Below are 24,192 nucleotides of genomic sequence, written 5' to 3'. Positions count from 1 at the left end.
GTTGCCGAGTGAGTATCATATGATACAATTTATTACCTCGCTTTCCTAAGTTACGCCAATTAGGTATTCAGCATGTCAATTCTGGCCATTAAAAATATATAGATCATCGAATAAATTTATTTTCTTCACTATCAAATCAATTGGAAACCATTCATTGTTTGTATGATCATTTATAGCATGTAACATATTCTCCACTGTGTAGTGTATATGTATTATTTTTCGACCAAAGAAACTCTAAATGTAAAGGTAGAACAATAGATTGCTGCCACACAATATTACCCAATTAAAACCAAAATAAAACAATAGGTACTAAGAAAAAAAGTTGCATGGCACCTCCAACGAATTAACAAAAAGAAGAGATGAATAAGGTCACGACAAGACAACATTGATCTATAAGAGTGGGTCATATGGCAATAACAATCAGAAAATAGAAAGTTGAGCACAATCCAGTATAATTACAAGAAAACGAAATATCTGTCAAGCTGAATCTCCTCCTGAAAAAAATATCGGTGTTTAGGATATTCTTTGGCTCATCCACGTGAATGAGAAAGTCCAACACCACATTATCACTCATGTTCCTATGTTGACATTGATATGATTTGGCATAGCATATTGTTTAAACTTTAAACACACTAGTTAACCAATGTGTTATAAAACCTTACAATTCTATATTTTCTACAATACATATCCTTATATAAACTCATATATTTTCATCAATTGATATTTTTTATTGAACTCGTATTTTAGTTAAACTAAAAATATTACGCAATAAAATTTTACTCACAAAAGGATACAATACAATTATGTACTTTTAGCACATAACTTCAAAATGAGTAATTAGGATGCTTAAATCACGATAATGACAATGAGAAAATGATCGAAATATCATTGATTATTTTTTATAAAATGAAGGCAGAATTCTTATTTTAAATTAAAATGCATATACTCTGTCTAAGGCAAACATAGTCAAAGCATTATTTAGTTTTGTTTATATATAGGAATATTAGCCCACGAAAAATGGCATTATTACAGCTCGGCAATCACTTCATGATAAGTACTAGTAATGTTTAAATATGAATATAAGAAATTCTTAATGTGTGTGGAAAATTAGTATTTTTTGTTCCTACTCTCCTAAGTCCTAGTATCATTTAATTAGTGCAACATCCCAAAGAATTTAATCCCAAGCATGTGATAAATCCAAAATGGCTCACTTATCCACCACGTGGTGCAAGAATTTTCAAGCTTCACATATTTATGACATGGAAAATTCCATTTACATGCCAGTCAAATTACACATGAAAATATAAAAAATTATTGATCAAGGTATCTAGAAGTAGAATAATAAAATTGAAAATCAAGGTAATCTAGAAGAGGACTTGATACTGCGGTTTGTTCACGACATTGTGATAAATTGTTTTTTTGTAAAAGTCGTGTAACCTACTACTCTCTCTCTCTCTACTGGAATTTGTTATATTTTGATGATTTATAAGATATTTCCGATCCCAAAATTTATAGGCTAAAGCTCTTTAATTAATTCGATATTCTAGTACCAAATTAGATGTGTAAATGATTATGAATAAAGACCTTTTTTGTATCTTTCTTTCTACTCTAGAGATCAAAGAAGTCTTTTAATTAAGTTAAACGTTTCAAGACTGACTTTAATTAGAATCTTTCGAGAATAGCGAAAAACAACATAACTTGATATGTAAAATTGTAAATGATGGAAAATAAAATATCGTTCTTCTAATCTCGATATCAAATAAGTCTTTTGATGAAGTCTAAAGTTTCAAGCGACACAACAAACTTTTAGTTAGATTATCTTGAGAATATAAAATGATACTATAATTAGAGATATAAATTATTGTAATGTTTGGTAGGGAAGAATTCATCTATGTTTGGAATTCTAAGAAAAAATTGACATTTTTTGTCATAGAATTTCAAACATAAATGAATTATTTTAACATTTTTTATTATAGAATTTCAAACATAAATGAGTTATTTTCCCTATCAAATATAAGTAAATATAGAACTTTCATTTTGCCTTCCACTCTTGATATAAAAAAAATTGTTTAAAGGTTCTACACTTATAGCAACATGCTACAATATGTGCAGAAGATGAGGTGTTTTGTTTATGTTGGGCTGGGGATTTGGGCTTTTGGGCCGAAACTATGAAATTCAATCATTACGCTTCTACTTATTGAGAAGCCTATTAGCCCACCCTTTCCCAATTGTTTCTCCCACCATAATTTGCTGATTTGCTCTATTAATTAGGTAATTAAATAACCGATCATTAAACCAACCTCGAAAAACCAAAAAATTTCCGATCATTATTTATTTTAACAAACAAAATAAAAGTCGAACATGGTATATAGATAGTATAATAGCTTAATCATTTTTTCATATACACTATGTCGAATGATAATATTAAAAATTTTATGTACATATTTATTGATCTCAAACATAATTCTTGTATAATGATAGCAAGACTTTATCAGAATCTTTCTTTTAAAAGTAATTATTTAAATATTCAATCCAGAGTTAATCTTTTCACTTTGTTAAACTACTCTACAAAATTTGTTTCCTGGTCTGTACATTATATCAGAACTTATAAAATTACACATAGAAAGCCTCATTAGTTACATGGCAACTTTTGTTGGCATTTCCACGAGGAAATTGACAATTCGCTAGTGAAAAATATATAGTAGATGGTAAGGTTATAATAAAATTTTAAAATATGAGTATTGTTAGAATATTATTGATACTTACAGAAGAAAATTCGTGGGAAAAGTAACAAAAACAAATCGGTGAAGCCTAGATTGGAATTAAAAAATTTTGATATATGAATATTATTGATAATAATATGTGATAATTTATAAAAAAAAAAACAAAATAAATATGATAAAAAGGGGCATTCCGAGAATCGAACTCGGGACCTCTCGCACCCAAAGCGAGAATCATACCACTAGACCAAATGCCCTAATTGTACACTAGCCTATCTTTGTCAATACTAATCTATAATTTTAGTACGGATTATTTATTCGAAAATTAGATTAAAAACATCTATACATAAAGCTAAGGAAATATGAGAAGGCATCTAATGGTTGTTGCCACTATTATATGCTTCGAAAACAAAATATTGTAATGGACATTTCAAATATAAGTGAAATTGAAGTAACATTATATTGAATGGACTCTCCTTTTTCGGACAACTTTTTATATTTAAAAATAGTTTTTCTTTTTGCATTGAAAGGGTGTCTTTAAATATCTAAACATATATTCTAACTCGCTTTCATATATTAGCTGTTCGAATTTTTTATTATACTTTTTGCATGAATTTGAATCTATATCAATAAATGGACCACCATGAAATTTTAGTCAAAATTCATGTTATTCGTCGATCTGGCTTTACTATTTAATATTTGAATTATTGATGATACTTATACCTCTATATGTATTATACATTTTGTAGGGGAAAGTTCAAGAATCATTTCTTTATATGTTGCTTTATTGCTCCTTTATCACTAATTGAAATTTAATTAATACAAATAAGTATGACATGTGCAATGCATTATTATATATGTTCATATCTTAGTCTTAATGATTTAGCTCACTTCTAATTGATTTAGATCTCAATATTTTAAATATATCGATTTTTAAAGTATAAAAAGTTAATTGAGTAATCATGAATCTTTATGGGGGTGCAAACCAATTCTGTCTGGCAAAACAATAAGCATCAATTACTTTCATTATTTGAATTTTTGAATTATCATTTCAGCAATGTGGGCCTCCACCTTTAGTAATGCTACATGGTCCATTTATGTGACTACATTTATTATGTATAATTAACTAGATATTTTTAATAGTAGTATATAATTTTGGGTTGAAACGAAATCTGATATATTATCATCTAAAACTTAGCAATCTTAGTCAAAATTTACCCTAAACAATGACATTTTCTCCCTCGCATTAATAAATAGAAAACCATTATTAATCATCTTTATCTAAAAAACTACTATATGCCTTTCTACCAGGAATGTGACTTATAATTGAATAGATATTAGAAGAAATAACAAATTACATCGGTCAAGAAAAAGTCAATAGCCAATCAATTGTTGCTTGCTACCAAGAATGTGACTTCAATTATATTTGAAGTAACAATAACGCAATCTAATGGTTACCTTGAAAGAAACTAACCCCATGATTCTAATTTCTTGAACCAACCAATATAGATATTTAAATAATTATCCATCCGTTTAGTAATAGAAGTCTCATTTTATTTAATTCATCCAATAATACGAATCTTATTTCATTTTTACTATTATTAATAGATAATTATCATATTTCATTAACTTATTGCACTGATCTCATATATCATTGTAAAACTAATATTTCTAGTAGACCCACATTTTAATAAAAAAATTTAATTCACATTTCTTCACATTAAAAAAGTCATAAAAAAAAATAAGACTCGTATTACTAGACATGGATGTATTAATCAACACCATATTATCCTATAATACTACTCCATATTTGAAAAATTCAAGTTTCCTTAAAGATTATTAATTATGGTTCTTCATAATGACTCGATTCATTGACTTATTAAATGGAAGATATCCGTTTTACTAATTGAGTTAAGCTTCATCTATCATTTGGATAATTCAGGATTATCATCTGACATTTTCCTCAACTTTATTATTGGTTTTTTCCCTCTTTGGGCCAACAAAAAAATCATGCATGCAGACCTTAAATAGAAGTATTGTGGCTAATTATCTTTTTACATATTATCTTATGTTTTAGACTAATGATTATGTATACAAAGTATTATTTTTCTACAAAGTTGATTTACTAAAACAACTTATTTTCTTCAAAATAATTTCATGAATTTAAAAATGGAAACATATGCCTCCAAAATTATTGAAGTGGCTCCAAAACAGAAAAAAAAAAAAAAAAAAAAAGAGAAGAGGAATTAAAAAACAAAAGAAAAAAAATGGTAGGTAAATATCTTTAGAATGGGACCATATAAAAAATTCTTCCAACCTTGCAACCCACTCATATTATTATTCATTCATCACAAAAATCCCTTTTATCTCCTCACATTCACTCCCATCTTCCCTACTCTTCAAACCAAAAAACACACACAACACACACTAATCCATTTGTAGAAGAAACCATGGCATTTGCAGGCACTACCCAGAAATGCATGGCATGTGAGAAGACTGTATATCTTGTAGACAAGCTCACTGCAGACAACAGAATCTTCCACAAGGCTTGCTTTAGATGCCACCACTGCAAAGGCACTCTCAAGGTTACACCTTTTTTTACTTCACAATTTTTATGTTTATCTTTCATTTATGTGTGTGTGTAAGAGAGAGATATGAGTTTTGGATTACTTGATTGAATCTGGAAATGTTTGCTTATGTGCTTGAGCCCTAGAGCTTAGAATTAGGAGGCTTCACTTTTGAATCTTGTATTTCAAGATCCCATTTTTATTATTATGTGGATTCTGAATCATGGAGCTGAATCATCATTAATGAGTTTTTGCATTTTGGGTCGATCTATTTCGATTTTCTTGATTTGAATATGAGTGTACTAGCTGGAAAGAACTTGACTTTAGCAAGAAATCTTGGATCTTGTCATGGAATTAAGGCCTAATTAACTTCAAATCCTCAGTTTTTTCTTCAAGATTTGCTTAATTTCAAGCCAAATAAAACAAGACTTTGCTAATGGAGGAATGCAGTGATGCTGGGATTTAACCCACTGCTGGTTCAGAGCCGTGGTTAGATCGGTTCAGCCAATCCGGTTACGGTTCAGGAATAAAAGGAACCGGAATCTCTGGTTAACCGCCTAAATTAATTTAAAACTTTGCTAATTTTAGATCTTAGGAGACTTGGACAGTTAGGTTTGAGTGTTGGAGAAGCATTTGAGTTACATCTTCCGGAACCAGAACCAGTGGTTCATGATTCAAACCGGAACAGGATAATTCTTTCACAGGCCAATTACGGTTCACATGATCCATTGGTTTTGGAACCGTGAGAATATGAAGGGGGAATTAACAATGAGTATGTGTTGTTGATTGCAGCTAGGGAACTACAACTCCTTTGAGGGAGTTCTCTACTGCAGGCCTCACTTTGATCAGCTCTTCAAGAGAACTGGCAGCCTCGACAAAAGCTTCGAAGGTATCATTGATTCAGCTAAGGAAAAACATTGTAACAACCTCAAAAAAATCATGTTTTGTTGGACAAGAACACTCACATTGTGCTCATGATTCTATCTCCTCAGGCACACCTAAAGTTGTGAAGCCGGAGAAGCCTTCGGATTTTGAGGTAAGCAAACTCTTGTGTCTGAAACAGATTTTAGCTTGTTTTTTTTTCATGGTTTTTGGTTTAAGTAATCAAGATTGAGTGTTGGTGTAGAAACCAAATGCTGCAAAAGTTTCAAGCATGTTTGCTGGGACAAGGGATAAATGCTTGGCCTGCAAGAACACCGTCTACCCGACTGAGAAGGTAAGTTAAAAGCGGTGTGTTAAGATATTCCAATTGAATTATTGTTGATTGAAAATGTGAAGTAAAAAGATATCAACTTAAATACCTACTGAGTCAATCATTCTTTCACCAATTGATTTTGGAATGAAACTTCACTAGTGTGTTGTTAGTCTATTAATAAAGGGGCATGAGTGATACCATTGACAGAGGGGTCATGATGATCTGGTTTGGATATAAACAAATGCGAAGGATTCACATGTGAGGAAGCCGTGTAAAGAGAATCACATTTTAAAAAGAGAACAACTCAAATAACCAACGAGTCGTTAGTTAACCTCAATGTTAAATGCACACAGGATTCAAACTTATGACATTTAGACGAACTTACTTTGAAGGGCTCGTCTCATCATATGTAACCTTGTACTGTGATATCATGCAGGTGTCGGTGAATGGGACGTCGTACCACAAGAGTTGCTTCAAGTGCACCCACGGGGGTTGCACAATTAGCCCCTCGAACTACATAGCTCATGAGGGGCGGCTCTACTGCAAGCACCACCACATCCAACTCATCAAAGAGAAGGGCAACTTGAGCCAGTTGGAAGGTGAGAAGAACACAAGTGGTGTAGTGTAGATCATGATCCATCTCATGTGATAGTGTTTGAATTGAGACCACATTGATTTTATATGTGTTTGTGTGTCTTGTGTTTTTGGTTGTGTTTGAGAATGAAATGGAGATTGGGAAAGCAGTGGGAACTTTGAGAGTGAGGCATTTTGTGTGTATGATGGATGTTACATAAAGCTTGGATGTTGGAAATAAAATTACTACATAAGTAAGCTTTATATATTTTGTATTAATTTTTAATTGAAATAGTGTTTTTTCGAATTTATTATTTATTCTACTTCTGATTCTGATGCATGTCTCTTCCAACAAACTATTTGTAATTCATGTAATAATCACACTATAAAAATGTTGGAACACATTAAATTCAATCTATTTAGGTTGGGCCAGCCCTATTAAATTCTCAGGCTATTTGGTTATTGGTTATTTGGGTTTTGGGTTAATTTGTCGGCCCAGACTTGAAATTTTTAATTTTTAATTTTCTTTTGCTAATTTATGTGTAATTAAGTAACGAATTTACATATGAAAGACTGTTATTTCAACTTAATATTGGTATTTACTATTAAAGGATTACGTATAAAACGTTACTCCTTTACATTTAAAGGAGTAATATTTTGTTACGTATTTTCTCATAGACTAACTAAATAATATGGAGTACATATTCTAAAACTAGCACGTACAATCAAATCAATATTTTGCAGTCTATTCTTTCACTAATCTCAATCTTTTAACCTCCAATAATTGGTCTTCATCTATGTTTCTAATTCAGTAAAGTTTAAATAATTTTTTTGATATAAAAGTAAAATGCTCAAACTACCGAGGTAGTAACCAAAAGTTCAACAAATCGACCAACAAAGCTCTGCAAGACTGCATCAAAACAAACACGCATACAAGAGCTAAAGCCAAAACACCCCAAAAGCACCCTGACAAACCAAAAGCACAGTTTAAAGATGATTTTAATAGGACCATTTTAACTAATTTAGCAATAATGAAAAGAAAAAAAATTATAGCTTGGTATGGACCTAAACCCGTGATTAGGCCGCCCCACTTGTATCGGTCCCTAGTGCTGGTGCTTGACTGCAACCTCAATCGCGGGTCTAGCAGGGTGAGGAAAGACGACGGTTCTTGATTTGATGAAAGGTTTTGTTATTTATTTTAGTCAAATAATTTTACCATTTTAATGTGCCAAGTCAATGGCCTTGCGTAGAAGGGATCTTAGAGATTTTTTCTAGGTGTACTGTCAGAAATTTTACCAGTTTCATGTTTGACATCGATCTTAGTCAAATAATTCTGACTAATAAAGTATTAAAAAAAATAATTAATTTCGTTGCAAGCATCTTTTTAAAGATCACCTAAAGAATGCATAGATGACAATGATATATAGAGCGATTATAAATAGATTGTTCGATCAATCATGTGATTTCTGTTGATTGGAATGAGCACAATAGAATACTATCGGATTGATGAATTTGTCATGAAAAATGATATGTGAAAATTCATAAATAAAAATTGATATTTTCATTCTTATATATATCGATGGAAATTAAAGACATACAAGCTGTGATATGAATTATTTTGATTTCAAAGGTTGGATTTTTTCATTAAAGGTGTCCATCTTTGATAGTTAGTAGGTGTGACAAAATGTAGGTCACGTGCGTGCAAGGATTGATTCAATAATTGGTGCACTAAATGTTAGAGAAAATAATAATTATGCACCATGGCCAAACTCTTGTATTTTTATTATGATGTGGACAAATGCATCTATCAACCTCTAGCCAAATATTTGACTATAATTGAAGCAGTCAGTCATAATTAATTACTTGTTCACATAGACAAAAATCTACACAAATCATAATAAATCTATTCTAAATTGAATTACACCCAATAATATTATTTTCAATTATTAGAGGTACCACCATGTAGTGAGAGATTGATAAGACTATACATATAAATGGGATCTCTTGTCCCTTTCCCAAAATCTCATCAAGATATGAGCTTCACATAAGTATAGCAACACATATATGAGTAATGAGAACTAAGAACCCCCTCTCCCATATTTTGCACCATGGCTAAATAGTCAATTCTCCTTATATACAGTTCAATGATATAACTCTGTCTTTTTTTTAACATGGGCCGACGAGCCAAGATTCCCCGGTCCATAAATTTTGCACTCTTCTTGAACAATTAACTCGCGACACAGTTTAGTGATATAACTCGCCTTTTTCACAACATGAAACGAGCCAAGATTCGTCCACCCATAAACACACGCGTATACCATATGTTGCTATCATAAGTGGTAATATGTCTCTATTGGACATTGGTGTAAAGAAAGGAATGTGGAGAAAGCATTGTTCTCAAGATTTTATTTTGATGATTTTTTTATATATCTATATTTTTATTATGTATTTATTAATTTTTCGTTGGGTTCTTATCATCTATTGAGATGTGCCCACACGAGTGCTCAAACAATTGATAAAATAAATAGATCAATATGTTGTTATCGATTAGTGTACTTGAATTTTTAGATGCTTCATTTTCTGTTAATTGAGTTGATGTGTGTAATGTGTGTTGTTGAACACTAGCTGTACAAATTAATAGTACTATAAATCATAGAATAATATTTTGCTACATTTTTCTCCTTTAAGGAAATAAATAAATAAAAGGAGAAATAGAATTTCCTGAGAAATTGAAGCACATATAGACTGAGAGAGATAAAAACATGTCTTCTTTCTTAGTTACTGCCTTTTTCTTCCCAGCAAACTGCCTGCAAATATGCACAAGGCCTTATTATTGGCTAACAAATTTCATGTCACAAAAATAAAATAAAAAATACTAACCCAAATCCTCACCTGATGATTTCAAGAATCCTATTTTCTTTTTTGGCATCTTGCTCTCTTCCTGAACAATGTAATAAAAAAAAACTTGTAAACCCTCGTTCCATTTTAATCACATATGTAAAATCAAATTTTGGGTTTGTATTAAAAAATAAAGGCAAATTGATAAATAAATCACTAAAGATGGTCAAATTTTAGTATATCAACACTTTTAAAACTAAATCATAAATTAGCAAATTTTTGTAATTTTTGCAACCATCCCTGATAATGTGGCTAGTGGTTTTATAATTCAGTTTGTTGAAAAGTGTTATTAGAATTTGACCATCTTTCTTAATTTATCTGACAATTAACAATAATAATAATAAGCTGTTGGACTTGCCTGCAAGAAATGAGAGCTGGCAGTGTCATCAAGGCACAGGCTATGTTGCTTCTTGTTCTTCTTCAACTTTATCTCTTTTGGTTTACTTTTCTGCTTTTTGTCTTGTTGAGCCTGAGACGGGGCCGGGAAATGTGGAGGCCCCGATGAGGCATCCGAGACCATTGAAAGGTCTTCTTCATCTCTGTCATCTTCATCTTCATCTTCTTGATCATGCGCGTTGGCTCCTTTGCCTTGGTGGTGCGTGTAGTGTGTGTAAGGACTTGTCGAGTTGGAGGGATGAACCAAGTAGGTAGTCCACCCGGATTCGGAGCCGCTGGTGCAATCAGAAGTGGATGTGTTCATCCCTCAATGATTTGTGATTGGTTTGTGAAAGGCTTTGTGAAGATATATAGATAGATATGTGTGTGCTTGAAATGGAATAAAATGTGTCTTTCTTTAATGCTAGGAAGAAAGAGAGAAAAAAGGAAGAGAAGAATTTTGTGAGAGCAAATAAATCATTCTCAAATCCCTTTGCCTTAGTATTATTATATAGATAGGTAAATGTGTGCATGTGTGTGGGAAGGAATTTTGTGGGAGAAAATAATGTGTCATTGGCTCTATCCCTTTGCTTAGTATTATACATCTGTTGCTGTTGGAATCAAATTTGCCAGTTGTCTAGGCTACTTTGGTTTTTTTGTTTTGGGGCATGACAGAGATTCATGGACAATGATACTAGTAAGCAAATCGACGAAGATATATGTTCATGGTTCAGTCGGTTGGACCCATCTAACTACTAATATATGATTAAATATATAGTAGTATTATATAAAAATATTGAAGTTTAGTAAATGAAAATGATATTGCAAAACAATAGTTCTTTTTTTATTAAATTGCAAGTAAGAGGAAAAGGCAGCACGGAAAAGAGTGAGAAAAAATGATAATTTTTTGAAAAAACACTTCAAAAACCATTTAACCACGAACCAGTTCACGGTCGAATTGGCCAATTTCTTTGGTTCATAACCGTTCAAATTCCAACGGTTTCAATGTCCAAACCGCATTAAACAATGTGTCATTTAGGTTGAACCGGTCTAAATATTGTTGGTCTAGTCCGGTTTTCAAAACCTTGGTGGTACAACATGTATGGAAGAGCTAGCTAATTATATTTCTTGGCCTTAGTATAAACACATAAGAAATACTATATATATGTTCCTAGTCAAAATCAAAAGATACATAGATTTTCAATCTCAAACGTTTGCACACGTATTGCTTAGATTTTTTGAGTGAAAACAAGTGCAAAGATTACACAAGAATGTGATGTGCCATTTACATGTCAAATTGCAACTAGAAAGAAAGAAAACACACACACACACACGCATATGGCTGATAACATCATCCCACATGTATATATTCTCTTATCATGACAACCATATGAGTTCTTGAAATCAATCAAGACATAATCAATTTCAATTTTCCCACTCATGATCTTGTCTTCACAAACTAAGCATCTGCGCCTCGACCTAACCATCTTAGTCTATGTTATGCAAGAACGAATGTCAAGTAGTTTCGTCACATTTTTTGTTATCTCCCTAAAATATTTTTTCATTTCTTCAAAAGTGGACTTAAAAAGAGGCCGATGTGTAACATGTCTCTTGTCTCATTAACATCGTTGCTCGTTAGACGCCACTGTAACACGCGCAGTTCAAGAAAAACACATATTTGCGGTGATAAGATTCAAGAAAGAAAAACACACAACACACACTCCAATAGTATAATAAACCCTAATGTGAAAAAAGAATATAAAAAGAAAATAACCGACGAAGGGGTAATCTTGGATTAGGGCATGCAAAATGTTTTGAGGACCTGAGAAGATGAAAAAACACCTTAAAAATAGGAAAGAAACATAGATGAATGTTTGTGGTGTTGAAGAAAGGGTGGTGTTTATAATGTGGCTAAGCAAGTATAGGTGTGTGGCCCTTCACCTTTGCAAAGCCATGGAAAAAGTTAATTTGAAGGTGCTATTTAGGGTTCATATTCTTATAATCATGGCCTAGGGATTATTGCTTACCATGTCTTGATTTGGCAAAAAAAAAGTTATTTGCACCCTAAATCTTACATTTGCTTCTTAATCAGCTTCTTAATCTCACTTAGTGCAAAGCATGTTTCCATGTGTAAGTGTGTGTTTGTGGCCAAACCTTCACCACATGTATGGATTGGTTTGAATTGGTGATGTGATTTAACTTTTAACTTGTTTCATTAGATTTTTATTTATTATTCATTGTGATTGTGACATTAGAGATACTTGTAGTAATATGGAAATCAGCTTTGTTTATTTATTTATGGTTTTACTTTTTTTTCTTGAGTTCACTCCTAGGATATATATGTAAGTAGTAAAGCTCTTGTTGTGAGGATGAAAGACTCAATCAATATGACCCAATTTCAGATGATATTTTCTTTAAATTCGATTCATTTTCACATTCATAATTAAATTCACGGTAAGTTTACCATATTTTTCAAATTTCATTGATCAATTGAATGGCAAATAAACCTATGCCCTTTCACATCAATTTTGTCTAAATGTCCCTCTCCATATTATGCATGAGAACACGACATTTTTTACCAAAATTTTCAAATTCCAATGATCAATTGAATGGCAAATAAACCTCTCTACCATTTCACATCAATTTTGTCTAAATGTCCCTCTCCATATTATGCAATATACACATGTCTTCTTCAAACATATTTTTATATTCAATTAGGCCTCTCCTCTCTTAGAACTATTCACTTCTTCCATCAACATCTAATTATGTCAAAAAAAATCCGATATATACATCCAATTTGTCAAATTTTCATATGAAATTTTTCGAAAAATGTAAAACTCTCATTTGACTTATTTGATCAAGAAAAGTTATACACATAAGTTAAAATCAAATAATGATTAATAATTCAATATAATTCGATTCGATTCGATTCTTCGTCCAACCCCTTTCTAGTAGGTGCGACCGATCTTGACAAACGTTTGTGGTCACCCATGTTTAACATGGTATTCATTGAGATTTTAGGTGTGAATTTTGTTATGTTGGCAAATTTTAAAGCTTTAGGTCTCCACAGCTCAAGATATATTATTACTAGATGCCAAAGCCTCACTTGATCCTATTTTGTCACAATCAATCATAGTCTAATTTCTGTAACTTAAAAGTGATGTTAGAGGAAAGTCCAACTTACTTGTCCCAATTTAGTATCTTTAAGTCATGTCAATATGACTAAATAACATTTCAATTCAATGAATGATCAAATATTTTTGTAAATATTATAATATGTGTCAATTCTCTAACAATAATTAGAAAGCAATGTCTGTGATACGCCCCAAGAGAACATACTATTCATTCACAGCTTGCATGGAGCTATCACCACGTACTATTGTGATATTTTATGTTAAGCACATGTAAATGTTATATTTAATGTATCTAGGTACGATCACATTCATTGAAAATTATCCGATGATAGAATGAATGGCTCGCTGAAATATAGATTTACGTTGATCTCTTTCTACTTTCGTTTTCGACGTGTGACATTTTTAATTATATGTGAATATCTCAATGTGTCTCTTACATGTGAGTTGTGTAACTTGTTAATATCTTAACAAGATCACCCATGCCTCGTTACCTCTGATCCTTAATATCTGAACAAGGATCACCTATGTCTCGTCACCTCTAATAACATAGTCAGTACAACATAAGGTCTACTGTAATAAAGTCATACGGTCAGTTTTTACGAGGATTAGGTACCAGATATGTGAAGATGAGACAGATCAAACTCTCGTGATATTCTATCACAAAACCAATCGTTGATACGAGGAGTGACTCACTATATATTTAAATTGATATTTTTTACTTTACATTTTTTTCGTGTAATAATTCATATAGGAGTATATATTAAGTTAGAAAATTCTTTTTTGGAAGTCCTTGAGTTTTTGAGCAACGTTGATTTTTCTATGAATTAATTGAAATAATATGCATCTTCTTAATTAAAATACTACTATATCCTACTACTTAAATTTTTCTACAAGATCAGTCTTTCTCATGCAGCTAATTATTTAATTACAACACTGTCCCTATTCATAATAGAAGTGATAGGGATTCCTCGACGTGATTTAATGCTAACTTTAAATTATAGGTGGGGTTGATTTTCTCTCACGTCACATTTCGTCAATCATTCAACTAATATATTAATTTATGTCATACATATTGCATTTATCTTAGTAAAATGTGCTATAAATTTAATACAGTATAGGGCGCTTAATAATATTTTTAAATTAATTGCATCATTATAAAATATACAGTAACAGTTAAGCATGGCTACCTAATAATGTACCACTTACATCATATCAATAAAAGGTGACAATTTTATGGTATTGTGAAATTGCAGTATAACTGATTAATAATCATAAATACAGATTCAATTATGTGATAACCGAGTATCAATTCCTAATAACTTCCACGATTCAAAATAAAAGAATGGATAATGATTTGATTTACTATTTGCTCATACAAATTAATATTCTATACATATTAGCACCTTGTCCCTTAAGCATGAGGTGAGGTTGGACGTTCGATCCCTGCTCATGTGAATGGAGCAAACCATTTATCAGTCTCCTACCGCTTAGTGTACTGACCGTTGACAAAGGATCAATCATCTAATTGTCGACAAGAGGGATGCCTTAGGAAGAAAAAAAATTAGTTGGTCAATAAGTTAATATATACATGTACTCAAATCACAACAGATGCTATTTTTACACTAGACAATCATTATTAAATTTAATAAAAAATGTAACTATGTCATTTTACCTAATTTGTACTTATGATAGTTTTAAATTTTGTTCATTACATTATAATACCTTAATTTGGTTAATCATGCCGTTTCCATAATAGTGATAGCATCTTGAATATGTAATGTGTATGTTGTGGCTTTGGATAGATTTTTCCACGTACTCAATATTTGGTCAGAAATATTTTAAACTTTGATATTGTTGGCAACTTCACATGATCCCCAAAATCTGAATTGATATATATATCTATATTACAGTTGAGATGTCAATTATATACACAAACAATTGATCGCTAATATCATTGGATGCAATTTCAATTTTCCCACTAACTTTAAGATAAAAAAAAATGAGATTTCATTTCAGGATCAATAATTGTGGTTTATCATATAATCATATGATATAATTCATGTTGTATTGTTTGGAATGTGAGGAAATTCAAGGATATTGTGTGGACCACCATTTGTTCCCTTTCTTCCTCCATCAATTGCAATCCTCATTAATTACCCTCACCATATCATCATAAACATAAAGTATATGAAAATTAAGAAATTATCAAAAAATAGAGATGAGAAAGAGAGGGGTTGAGAAATTTAGAATTTGAATAATTTATATATAGAGTGAGTAAAAGAGCTAATAACTGACAAAATACAACAATAAGCCAATTTGGGTCTTTTACCATAACCTTTGAATGTAGCAGAAAATTCTTATTAATCCTAAAACCCACCATATAATTATATCCTAGAGTCCTAACTATGTGATATTTACACAAGATTTCAACAGGCTTGATGAAGTATACACCAAAATACCTCAGTAATCAGGTAATCAAGAATGGAGGAGAGACATAGCTAGGCAGTAATGCAGATGCCAGCCGGTTACAGGTTTTGAGGCCATCGAAGTTAGTCATCATCCGGCTGGTAGCTATCTCGTTCGAATCATTTCTTGGCAGTGATTAGTGACTCAGAAGTTCAAGCTGCATAGAGTCCACAGAAGAAGACTAAACCATTTTCCACCTAGACGTCTACAAACGTGCGCTGATTCTATTTAGGCTGATCGTGCCTGTGGTGCTAGCAGATGCAGATTCTCCTACCGATTCTGGTCTTTTTCTGTCGGTACCTTGAGAACATAGGTAAGACAAAGACTGCACCCATGAAACCAGAGCTGGTTTCCTTATAACATCGTCAGAATCTGCGATTTGCTGATACAGTTGATTAAGGAGTGCATTCTGTCCATTCGAGGGTAGTTGGACAATCAGCTGGGCCAGTAACTTCATTAAATGTGGTAGAACCTACAAGTATTCACCGAATCTAACTGAATTGAAAGCCAAGATCCGAATGTGTGACGACAGATCAATTAAGTATATATGAGAACACTATACCTGTATATCAACCAGAGAAAGTAGTCGTAAAAGCAGATCAAGCACTTTCTTAGGAGGCTCCAACTCTCCTTCCCAGCTCTTCCATAGATCAATATCGGGATCATCAACTGCATTGCAGAGGCTGGTCGCTTTCTGAATGAGACTACTAACGCAATAAAATGTAGATGGACTACCAGCAGGGAGATTCCGAACAAGTGCAGCTACTCCGGAAGCCATTCCATCGAATGGAGTGATCCTGGGATAACCCTGCATTTCCAACTCATTTATCAAACTTTAAACAGTGAACTAGCTTTCACCATACATGCACAAAGTAGAAGAATCGGTACCTCTAATGATCTCTGGATGTAATAAAAAACTAGTTGCTCTTTCAGTAAATCTCTTTCATCCTGATCAAGATCTTTCCCAGAAGTGACAAAAGCTGCAAAAACTGAATGTGCACATCTAGCAACTTTTGCATTGGGATGTCCCATATATCTTAGATGATGTATAAGGAATTAACAAGGTCAAAATACAGAGAACTTTTGCACAAGAAAGTGGTGAAGGGTTTTTGAGGATTCAGAATTTCCCAGTTTAATAAAGGATACAGGAACATAACGGGAGCCACAGCATTCCTAAATACAGAGGCATGTAATCGATCAACACAAGTAGGTATAACCCGCATAAAGAATACGACACGGGCAGTTTGAACCTCATCGGTGGACCACGGATGCTCCATTTCAGGTTGGTTAGAAGAACCTGCAAAGAGTAAGTAAATACAGGGAGAATTCTAAGCTGAGAACTTTGATAAAAGAAAGAAAAGTATATAAAAGGTAATACCATCATAAGTGATCAAATGATGATAGGAAGGCATAGACTCTATGAATGTGGCACATGCCGATTCACTCTCCTGAACGCTTACAATAACAGCTAGAATTGTATCCATATACTCAGGTAAGCGCATTCTACGGAAATATTCCATGCATGATAACGAAACCAATATTTTCACCGAGATTTGTAAATGAGTATCTTGGTCTATTCTCGTGTCTAATCTATGTTTTGTTACTCCTAATGCAAAAACCACAATCATAAGGAAAGCAGATTCGGCAATTTTCTCCATGTCGCTAATGAGTTGATAATGTCCCTGGCCCTTAAGCAGCAATGTCGCCTGCCGATGCCATGAGTAGACTGATTGGCAGTAATCCCATACCAGACTCTCCACCGAGCTCCTACTATCTTCATTCGCATGTGCATACTGATTGCAGAAGACGGCAGTTATAGCTCCTGCTTCCTTGAAAAGGAAGCTACTCAGGTGGTCTTTGATCTCATCATGTAGCGATGCCTGATTTTCTTCAGGAACTTTAAGGATCTTATCGTAGACACGCTGCAAAGGGAATACTTCGGTCAACAACGCCAGTGCAAGAGTAGCGAGAATAGAAGGTCTGTAGGAGACGGAACCACTTCGAGCCAAAGCTAGTGCCATACAGTGCACAAGATGACAGTCAGCACCTCTGGTCGCAGCCAATTCTTTTGCCACAACCTCGAGACAATCCTCTACCAAATTCATTATGGGCATGAAGCCAGTCAATCCAGATCTATTTATAGTCCTCAACACTCCAGCAGCAGTCATGACTACAGCAACTGAAGAATGAGCTGGCTTGACATTCTCCAAAAGCTCTCTTACATCATCAATAATATCCATGGAATGCAGGTTTGCGGAATTCGATAGAACCCACTCGATCACATGCAGTAGCATGAGTCCCTGAGAAATACCAAAGGGTCCACCATCTCGGCCCCAGATCCTGAACAAAATATCTACAATTCTTCTAAAATTTACTATAACAGGGGAAGCAAGAGCATAACCAACACCTGCCAGAGTGCTGGTGGCTAGCTCATCCGACAAGAAAATAGATCGGTAATCTTCTTCGAGTAACTTCGAAAGCAACTCCAAGCAAAGCCTTTTGGACTTCTCAGAAGCAGAAGTCTGGAAAGAAAGGGCACCAAGGAGTAGGATCCCATTGGAGAAGAAAAGGGAGCTTTGTCCACAACAAGATTTGCTAGAGAAAATGTGTGATAGCACTTCGATGGCAGATTCAACAACCGAAGAATTTTGCCTCGATTTTCTAACCCAAACATATAGAAGTCTAAAGAATAAGGGATAAGATTCCTGTGGAAGAGAGAGACTTTCTGAAGACAAAATGGAAATTATAAGTTTTGCTTGTGGATCTGCTACATAAAGGGCATTTTGAGAACCAATAAGAATCTCCAATGCCTGGAGATGTCGAGCATGGAACGCCTGGGATTTAAGTGAGTCTCTAAGGTCGGCCCAAGCTTGGATTAATGCTTGAGCAGAGGAAGTAGAGGATTGCACTGAACCATTCTCGTTGCTACTGATAGAAATGACGCTCCTCAACCATTCTTCAAGGAAGAAATATTGGGATTGTTTGGCCATTCCTCAAGCTCAACTGCAAAAAGAAGCATATTCACAAAGAGAGATATGTAAGAGGAAGTTACTAGATGTTTTTTTATACGTATTCATAACTAAGGAGCAACAATATTCATCTGATTTACGAAGTATCAAAGAAGGTGCATATTCCATTGGATGGTTGAAATGTATGGTGCACCAAGAATTCTAATAAACAATTTACATAAACAACCATCACAGTAACAAATTACCAATTAACAGGTAACTCTAATCTTTTTGCCTGTGGCAAGATTTCCCTGTGACTCAAACAATTCATGATTCAAACAGTTTCTTTAGTCGTTCAATTGAGTAAAGATAATATGATGGAATACTACAATGATGCAATAAACATGCCAAATGCCATGGAAAGCAAGCAAGAATATATATTGATCAAAAGAGCAAATGGATACATCAAAATAGAATTTATGGCATTTGCATCAATGAAAATTCAGGGACCCAATCCGACAACAACTAAATACAACTCCTGAATTACAAAGATAACAATTCATGCTTAAAACAGTTGCTTTAATCGATCAATTGAGAGAATATGTACTAATGGACTAGCATAAAAGAGGAAAATCACATATAGAATTTATCGCATTCATATCAATGAAAATTCAGGGACCTGATTCAAAATTAACTAGATATAACTCACTCATGGCTTACAAGAACACGGAAGTGAACAATTAACTGATTATAATGGAAACTCCGAGCTCTCTCTTGTGCATTTCTTCGAATAGTTGAAATGGGTGCTGAATTGGTAATTTCAAGACAAAGTAGAGCTTACCTCCAGTTAATCCTGAGCAGCGGAGATTCCAAGTGGCTCCGCCTAATTTGTGGTGGAGCTCAGAAGAAAACGGCAGCCGGTGGAGGATTGGCGAGTTCCCGGCGAACAAGAAAGGCTGAAGACTCAGCTTTTTCTTTTTCTTTATCGTCAGCCCAATAAATTAAATAAAAGAAAATTGATATTTTTAGATCATTCTAAAAATTTACCTTCATTTTTTTCATTTTGATAACCAATAAAAGAATTCTGTGGAATATAGAATCAGAATAGAACAGGATCATCCTATCCTCCTGCTCAATACAATGTTTTAAAAATCGGATCGGTCGGCGAAACGACGTCGTTACTGGTTCACTGGTCAAACCATTGGTTGAAACAGAATATTATTTATATATATATATATATATAGGGATGTGATCGTATCATAACCCATATTTATGGTGATGACCTAATAAACCTCATTTTATGGACGAAAAATATCATTTTATGGAACAGAATATAAAAGTATCATTTTATGCATGCTGAAAAAATATCATTTTATCGTGTATAAATATCATTTTTAGTAAAAATGATACTTTTGACCCAAAAATGATAGGGTTATTAGGTTATCACATAAATATGAGTTATGATATGATCGCATTCCTATATATATATATATATATATATATATATATATATATGTTTATTTAGTAGTAAATAATAAGATTTAATTAAATATTTTATCAATAAATATTATAGTGTTATACATTTAATAGTATTATTATAGAAAACAAGTCTTGTATTAGTATATTACTCCCCCCGTCCCAGATAATTTGACCCAGTATTCCATTTCGGACCGTCTGACATAATTTGTTCCACTTCACTTTTACTATATTTGGTAGTGGACCTCATATTCCACTAACTCATTCTTACTCACATTTTATTATAAAACTAATACTTTAAAAGTAGGACCCACATTCCACCAACTTTTTCAACTCACTTTCCATTAGATTTCTTAAAACCCATGTCGGGTCAAAATGTCCCGAATTATCTGGGACGGAGGGAGTATAATTTTAATGACGTTAAGTTTAAATAAAATAATAAATTATAATACACAATATTAAAAACTAGTAATTAAACTCTATGTATAATTATAAACTCCTAGTATATTGTAAAATATCAGTGATTGTAAATAATTAAAATATAAAAAATATATTATCATTAATAATTTCTTAAAATAATATAAAATTAAAATGAATTATTAATTTCAGTGAAAAAAGAATTTCAGATTTAATGTATAAGAATAATTAATGTTCATAATATTACAAAATGATCATGTGGTGGAGTGGTAAAGGAGTTGGTATTTAGAGAGGAGGTCATGTGTTCAAGTGCTAGCAACAACAAATTTTAAAACAAACATTTTGAGAAAGTGAAAAACCGGTTTCTGGTTCACGTCTGACCGGCCGGTTCCACCGGTTCGCGGCAAGTGCAAGTGGTTTTTAGGGGTGAATCAGACCGCACTGCCTGCCGGTTCGCGGTTGAACTGGGCGTCCGATCCGATTTTTAAAACACTGATTCTATAAATTTTTATAAGTGACATCATAAAACACCATTAATCGGCTCAACAATCCTTTACGGTTCTACATTTAGCTCTTCTTTGCTCTAATCCTTCTCGTTTAACTTACACAAAAGTTTTTCATATAATTTGCTGGGGTTTGGTGCCCCTTGCACAGCGGAAGACTTGTACAAAACAAATAAATCAGATAAGGATCTATTTAACCGATTATGCGATTAATCAATTCACATGTTAAACAGATAATTGCATGCTAGAACGCAAATAATTCATGCTTTAAGAATAAAAATTGTGATTTTTCTGTCTCCTCCACAGCTGGAGAGTTCGAAATTTTCGAAAATTTTAAGAATAAAAATTGTGATTTTTTTGTCTCCTTTATTCTCCTATTTATATTAAGTTCCTTATGGGCCCAGACAGGGATCTATGGAAGGTTTTGGATATGGGCTCGCCCAATTAGCTTTTTACTAATTAAATTGAACCCACAATTTAATACAAGCTTATATTGGAATATTACGAGCAGCCACTACAGAAGTAATATTGAACTCTCCCTATCCAAATCCGAAATTACAAGTAATCCGGGTTTCCACTTTTATTATTTATTTCTCGCGCTTAAGATATAAATGTCCATTAATTAATCAATGTCTGCTATGGACTTAATTAATTAATATCTTATTAATTCCAAGAGTGGACTTAGCAAGAATCATTTATTTATTATTCATAGTGTAATAAAACTCCAACTGGCCAGTTTTCCGAATAATAAAACCTTGTTCGAGCTCCTCTTGAGGACATTATCAAACGAGACTCACCTCGTGCATGATTCAACATAATAGCAATCCTAGCACCGCTAGATATTGATCACCACTACCCAATATACCAGGATAATTGGGTTACGAAAAACCCGCACCATTTGATAAGTCAAAGTAGTGCATAATCAATACCGTATGCTCAATGCTAACCTACATTGATTAAGAAACAAATATTATCAAGACCTCGCCTTTCAGTAGATAGCCCAAGGACAAGTCTTGCTGTTAGATCCGTTCAGTGCTATACCACACCAACGTCATCTTATTTCAGAAAGGCTTAGAAATAATCGGACTGACATTGTAACCTTTCACGATAGGTAGCCAAAGCCTATCTAGGTTGTGAAATTCTTCTTTTTCTTTTGCAAAGTATTGCATAGATCTGACTGTGTTACCTTAAAGTGGACGACGCCCACAACCGGTCTACTAAGCAAAAGACTTAGACTTTGTTTACTTCTTATGCATTTAAATGTTTGTAAAACATCTTATAAATGCACAAGTAAACACAATGTAATAATAATAGTGATTCTATTCGTGCGAGACTGCTCGAATAATACTGAATCGGGTTAAAAGTGGATTGTAGAGTTTTACGTATACAAGCAAGATTCTATTCGCGCGAAACTTGCTCGAAACATGCTTTTCAGTATACCAAACCTAACAATAATTAGGATTCAAATTTGTCATCATTGTTTTCATTTACACTGCGATCATTCTATTTCATATGATAAATTATAAATTAGTATTTTTTTTTTCAGATTATTATAATCAAATAATTTGTAGGTGCTTCCTCTGTTTCAAAGTATTTTTCTTTTTTTTTTTTCCTTAAATTTTGTTTTTTGTTAAGACTATGGACTGGACTTTTGAGTTGAATTTTAATGGGGTTGCTCTTTTTTATTGAAATTGAAACTGGGCTCACCTAAATTTGGATCCAATAAGGTGAGGTCCAGGCCTGCTATTGGTGTCATTTTTATTTTATTTTAAATAACATGGCAAAAGGGGATCATGGTTTAATAATCTAACAAAGCGTGACTACCTTTAAATATTTTTAAATACTTGAACAGTGCACATAAATTTCAACAATTTATTGCCTCTTAGATAGGACTCGGGAAATTATTTACTACCCCACAATAAATTTAATCCACATTATGCAAATCAAATATTTACTTCATACTTAGGAACACCAAAGCAAAACCACAATCCTTTACTTAGTCGACCAAATTTATCACATGTAAACAATAAATCCAACTAAAGCTAAGAAAACTCAAAATAACAATATTTCTACAACTTTTTGACCTAATTTATTTTCACCAATTATATAAAGTAAATATAAACAAGCATACATATTATTATAATTAAACAAAGTATAATGGCTTACTGATTAATCATTCTCCCCATCTCATTACTATTTCTCCACAATTGTCGCAGATTTAATTGATAATATTTGCCATGAGGCACTCAATCAGTCTCTATGTTACAACTCCTTATAGATCGAACCAACGTTCTCGTGGTCCCATGGAGCCGGTCTTAGAGAACTGGCCGAGATAAAGCGTGATCGGCCACTCATTCTACTATGACAGTAGTAAATCACTTGTGAATGAATCGAATAAAGATCAAGTAGAGACGTGTGCCTCGACTCGAGCAAGGAGGCTGTTGTTATCAGATAGGATGTTGTGGTTACTCAAAATTGATCACATTTGATATTTTTTTTGGTAATTTGCTTTTTAAACTAGCATTTTTGGTGGTATATGTATTTCGAGTTAAAAAGATCTCATCATATATGTTAATAGTTGAGCTGATCAAATCACATCATATATGTTAATAGTTGAGCTGATCAAATCAATTTTGGAATCGAGTTTTTTCAAATAATAGAGTCGTTGGAACAGGGACAGCTGAATTGGGAAAGTGACTGTTGGTAGTTACAACTGATTTGGGGTTTCTTGCTGTGAACGGAATTGGGGTTTGATTCGTTCGGATCTAACTGCATTTATATAGCAGTGAGTCATTGAAGAAGATCAAGAACTCAGAGAGAGATCAAGATAGAGAGATAGAAATTCCAGCTGTGCGTGTGTGCTCTCGAAGCAAGTCGACTTTGAGCGAGCTGAGAGTGTTGCTCATTCTGTAAATCTCCG

General features: G+C 33.1%; 3 protein-coding genes and 1 non-coding gene across 4 annotated transcripts; 1 reads left to right on the top strand and 3 right to left on the bottom strand.

The window, feature by feature from the left end:
* Nucleotides 1-2,905: 2,905 nt before the first annotated feature.
* Nucleotides 2,906-2,977, bottom strand: TRNAP-UGG (transfer RNA proline (anticodon UGG)). Its single transcript has one exon. It is a non-coding gene; the product is annotated as a tRNA-Pro (tRNA).
* A 2,086-nt stretch (nt 2,978-5,063) lies between these two features.
* LOC125202230 (LIM domain-containing protein WLIM1) lies at nt 5,064-7,341 on the top strand. The gene is made up of 5 exons (XM_048100594.2): nt 5,064-5,305; nt 6,080-6,176; nt 6,280-6,323; nt 6,414-6,503; nt 6,919-7,341. The coding sequence occupies exons 1-5, from the start codon at nt 5,171-5,173 to the stop codon at nt 7,108-7,110; spliced, it is 558 nt and encodes a 185-aa protein (XP_047956551.1). The 5' UTR covers nt 5,064-5,170; the 3' UTR covers nt 7,111-7,341.
* A 2,340-nt stretch (nt 7,342-9,681) lies between these two features.
* Nucleotides 9,682-10,892, bottom strand: LOC125202165 (uncharacterized). The gene is made up of 3 exons (XM_089064451.1): nt 10,308-10,892; nt 9,948-9,992; nt 9,682-9,862 (listed from the first exon to the last, which is right to left on the bottom strand). The coding sequence occupies exons 1-3, from the start codon at nt 10,651-10,653 to the stop codon at nt 9,834-9,836; spliced, it is 420 nt and encodes a 139-aa protein (XP_088920577.1). The 5' UTR covers nt 10,654-10,892; the 3' UTR covers nt 9,682-9,833.
* A 4,804-nt stretch (nt 10,893-15,696) lies between these two features.
* Nucleotides 15,697-19,900, bottom strand: LOC125201553 (obscurin-like protein). Its single transcript, XM_048099717.2, has 6 exons — nt 19,718-19,900; nt 17,307-18,931; nt 17,075-17,225; nt 16,817-16,964; nt 16,491-16,736; nt 15,697-16,400 (listed from the first exon to the last, which is right to left on the bottom strand). The coding sequence occupies exons 2-6, from the start codon at nt 18,916-18,918 to the stop codon at nt 16,134-16,136; spliced, it is 2,424 nt and encodes an 807-aa protein (XP_047955674.1). The 5' UTR covers nt 18,919-18,931; nt 19,718-19,900; the 3' UTR covers nt 15,697-16,133.
* Nucleotides 19,901-24,192: the final 4,292 nt, after the last annotated feature.

Source organism: Salvia hispanica, chromosome 2, assembly GCF_029641045.1.
Source record: "Salvia hispanica isolate PSC_SH4W2 chromosome 2, Shi_PSC_v1, whole genome shotgun sequence".
In the NCBI taxonomy this organism is placed as follows: Eukaryota; Viridiplantae; Streptophyta; class Magnoliopsida; order Lamiales; family Lamiaceae; genus Salvia; species Salvia hispanica.
This window is presented reverse-complemented; position numbering and strand designations above follow the sequence as displayed.

Coding starts and splice junctions, on each gene's coding strand:
- LOC125202230 (XM_048100594.2), top strand. CDS start 5,171: ATGGCATTTGCAGGCACTACCCAGAAATGCATGGCATGTGAGAAGACT. Junction 6,324..6,413: donor AGAAGCCTTCGGATTTTGAG/GTAAGCAAACTC, acceptor GTGTTGGTGTAG/AAACCAAATGCTGCAAAAGT. Junction 6,504..6,918: donor CCGTCTACCCGACTGAGAAG/GTAAGTTAAAAG, acceptor GATATCATGCAG/GTGTCGGTGAATGGGACGTC.
- LOC125202165 (XM_089064451.1), bottom strand. CDS start 10,653: ATGAACACATCCACTTCTGATTGCACCAGCGGCTCCGAATCCGGGTGG. Junction 9,993..10,307: donor CTCTCATTTCTTGCAGGCAA/GTCCAACAGCTT, acceptor TTGTTCAGGAAG/AGAGCAAGATGCCAAAAAAG. Junction 9,863..9,947: donor AGGATTCTTGAAATCATCAG/GTGAGGATTTGG, acceptor GCATATTTGCAG/GCAGTTTGCTGGGAAGAAAA.
- LOC125201553 (XM_048099717.2), bottom strand. CDS start 18,918: ATGGCCAAACAATCCCAATATTTCTTCCTTGAAGAATGGTTGAGGAGC. Junction 16,965..17,074: donor GTGGCTCCCGTTATGTTCCT/GTATCCTTTATT, acceptor ACATCATCTAAG/ATATATGGGACATCCCAATG. Junction 16,401..16,490: donor TTTCTCTGGTTGATATACAG/GTATAGTGTTCT, acceptor GAATACTTGTAG/GTTCTACCACATTTAATGAA.